This window comes from Frankliniella occidentalis, unplaced genomic scaffold (assembly GCF_000697945.3).
Source record: "Frankliniella occidentalis isolate FOCC.00 unplaced genomic scaffold, Focc_3.1 Scaffold35, whole genome shotgun sequence".
Classification (NCBI taxonomy): domain Eukaryota; kingdom Metazoa; phylum Arthropoda; class Insecta; order Thysanoptera; family Thripidae; genus Frankliniella; species Frankliniella occidentalis.
The window spans coordinates 258,182-260,705 of record NW_026267165.1 but is presented as its reverse complement, the minus strand read 5'-3'; the positions used below and the strand labels follow the sequence as shown (position 1 = coordinate 260,705).

General features: G+C 55.3%; 1 protein-coding gene across 3 annotated transcripts in view; it reads right to left on the bottom strand.

Annotated features, from left to right (window-relative positions):
• LOC113216145 (orexin/Hypocretin receptor type 1-like) overlaps nt 1-2,524 on the bottom strand; it is a 139,250-nt gene that overhangs the window by 6,143 nt on the left and 130,583 nt on the right. For 2 of the 3 annotated variants that reach the window (XM_052266033.1, XM_052266034.1), the window contains exons 6-8: nt 1,130-1,269; nt 812-961; nt 338-493 (exon numbers count right to left, since the gene is read on the bottom strand). In XM_052266033.1, the coding sequence (XP_052121993.1) occupies nt 338-493; nt 812-961; nt 1,130-1,269 (446 nt within the window). Of the gene's footprint in view, nt 1-16; nt 213-288; nt 494-811; nt 962-1,129; nt 1,270-2,524 lie in introns of those variants that run through there. The other variant, XM_052266035.1, reaches the window with a different exon arrangement.

Below are 2,524 nucleotides of genomic sequence, written 5' to 3'. Positions count from 1 at the left end.
CTCCCCCACTATCCGACCAAAAGCGGCGTTTAGCAGGTGGCGTTGCCTTTCCCACCCGTTGTGGCCACTCCATGAAATGCACTGCCCACTGCCCCAGTGAGCCGTGCTATATGAGCCACTCCAACCGACATCCGGTCTCTACCATATCCACGCCGAGCCCCTCCTCTGGTAGAGACAGTCTTGGGGACTGCCTAGAAAGACACCCAGTGTGCCTCCTGCCACGACGTGTACCACGACCTGTACCATGACCTGTGTCTTGGGGACTGCCTAGAAAGACACCCAGTGTGCCTCCTGAAGGCCAAGGCCGGCGCCGCGCCGCCCCTGCGGTGGTGCTTACTTTGCAGCGCTGCTGCGGCCGGTTGCCCAGGGGCCGGGGCCGGCGCCGGGTGAACAGCCCCCTGACCGTGCGCCGGAAGTTGCGCGTCATGAAGCAGTAGAGCAGCGGGTTGATGGCCGAGTTGCAGTGGCCCAGCAGCAAGGTGAAGGGCAGCATCTGCAAACAGGGAGCAGGAGCGGGGCGCTCGGTCAACAAGGCGGCGGCGGGAGCAGGACGGGGGGGCCCTGACTTTTTAGACTTTTCCTGATTTTTCCGATTTTTTTTCTTATTTCCTTTTTTTTATATTTCCTGTTTCTTTTACAAATGGAAAAGGGGGAGGGGGAGGTGGGGTTTACAATGATTTTGTTTGTAGTGTAGAGTGTAGAAGTGCCCCGCCGTGGGAGCAGGGGGTGCCCAAACGACCAGCACGACGGCGATGCGATACGCTCGTTACTCTCCTCCTCGTCGTATTGTGTCGTTCCTCTCGGTACTCACGTCGATGAGCCACTGCACGTTGTCGCTCGAGTCGAGCAGATCGAGCACGAGCATGATGACGTTGTACGGCAGCCAGCACATGGCGAAGAGGATGGCGAGCACGAGCAGGATGCGCGCCACGCGTCGCCGCTCGCGCACCAGGCGGGAGCCCTGCAACCACACCAAAGTGTCACAACCGTCCAACCCAACAACCATTCACAATTTGTCCAACTTAGTGCAATCTTGGTATCATGCTTTTTAATTTTTTAAGGCATTTGTCGTCAATAAATATTTTCAGAAAAAATAATATTTGAAACATTTTGCAACTGATTTCCTTGCCTGTTGCGAGCTGGCGCTGCCCGCCGTCGAGTTCTCGTCGAAGGGTGGCTTGACGGCGCACAGCCGCCGACCCATGAGCGAGTACGCGGCCACCACCACCGTCCCCGGGATGGCGTACACCATCGTGAACAGGCACGCCCCTGAGACATCGACATCGTTACACACCAGGGCAAGAGAGAGAGAAGAGAAAAAAAAGCTGGTCGTCCGTTTGTCCCCTGCAGGGCCTGCTCGGCGGCCTTCTCGGTTAGTACTCAGAGGGGTGAAAGGGAAGAGGGTTGAGAGGGGCAGGGAGAGGGGCTTTCAGGAATGCAAAACTGGCGAGCATCGACCTATAACGTGCCCCGCCCCCCTCTCGCCACTTGTTTAGCCCTCCACGAAGGGTTGGAAATAAAGATAAAAAAAGAGAGAAAAACATTAGTATACGGCGCACGCACCGCCACGCCCTGCCACGCCCTGCCACGCCCCGTCCTTTGCCCTTCGACGAGGCGCTGACGAAGCGTACTATCGAGGCGCGTTCGAAACAATCCGTCAACGTCCCCCGGACCCTCCGACACGCTCAGCCCGCGACGATCGCAACACGTCGTCCAGGAGCCCATCAAGGCAGCACGGCTGGACGCTCGCGCCACTCCACTCTGGACACCTTTCTGTAAGACGATCTCACACCTTTTACTCTGAGGCACTTGTGTACTACACCTTTATTATTTGATGTGAGGCACTCGTTTGTGTGTGCGACATATGGTGTCCGACATCAAACAGTGTTGGACAGTCTTCCATACGTTCGGTGTTATTGGACACACTGTTTCTGGCCCAGCGGGTGTGGGACTCACTCTGAATCGAAATCAATAAAGAAAGGTGAAGAACACAAAGTGCCTTTACATTGAAAGGTGTGGGACACAAGTGCCTTTTTTTAAAACCGTGTGAAGCTGAGCTAAATGTGCGTCTACCTTGGCCTGCGGCGCGCTAAAATTAAAATGGTTTCGCGATTTTGGTTGGCATGCCTGTCCACCTCACATCCCATGTCTCACACCAGGCGCCTCACTTCACGCAGTCTTCCGGGCGGTCTCCCCTTGCGCTTCCTGACAGAGCTGAGCATTTAAAGTTAAAGTTTAATTTCAAGTTCAAGTTAAGCTCAGCAAAAAGGTGTGAGACCGTTTTACGAAAAAAAAAGTCCCAGAGTAACGACGGCATAAGACTGATATCTCGAAAACGAAATTGAATGTAAGAGCCGATCCGGCGGACGAGGATGGGGTCTTAGAAAAACGAGTCGCTTACGTTCAAGTGCCGTTTCCTGCCGGTCAGGTGCGCCGAGTCTGGAGGACCGGCGGGTCCAGCTCAAACACGTGCTTGAATTACAAATTCTTTCACTCGGAATTCGGCGGCCGGGTCGGGCCGGGC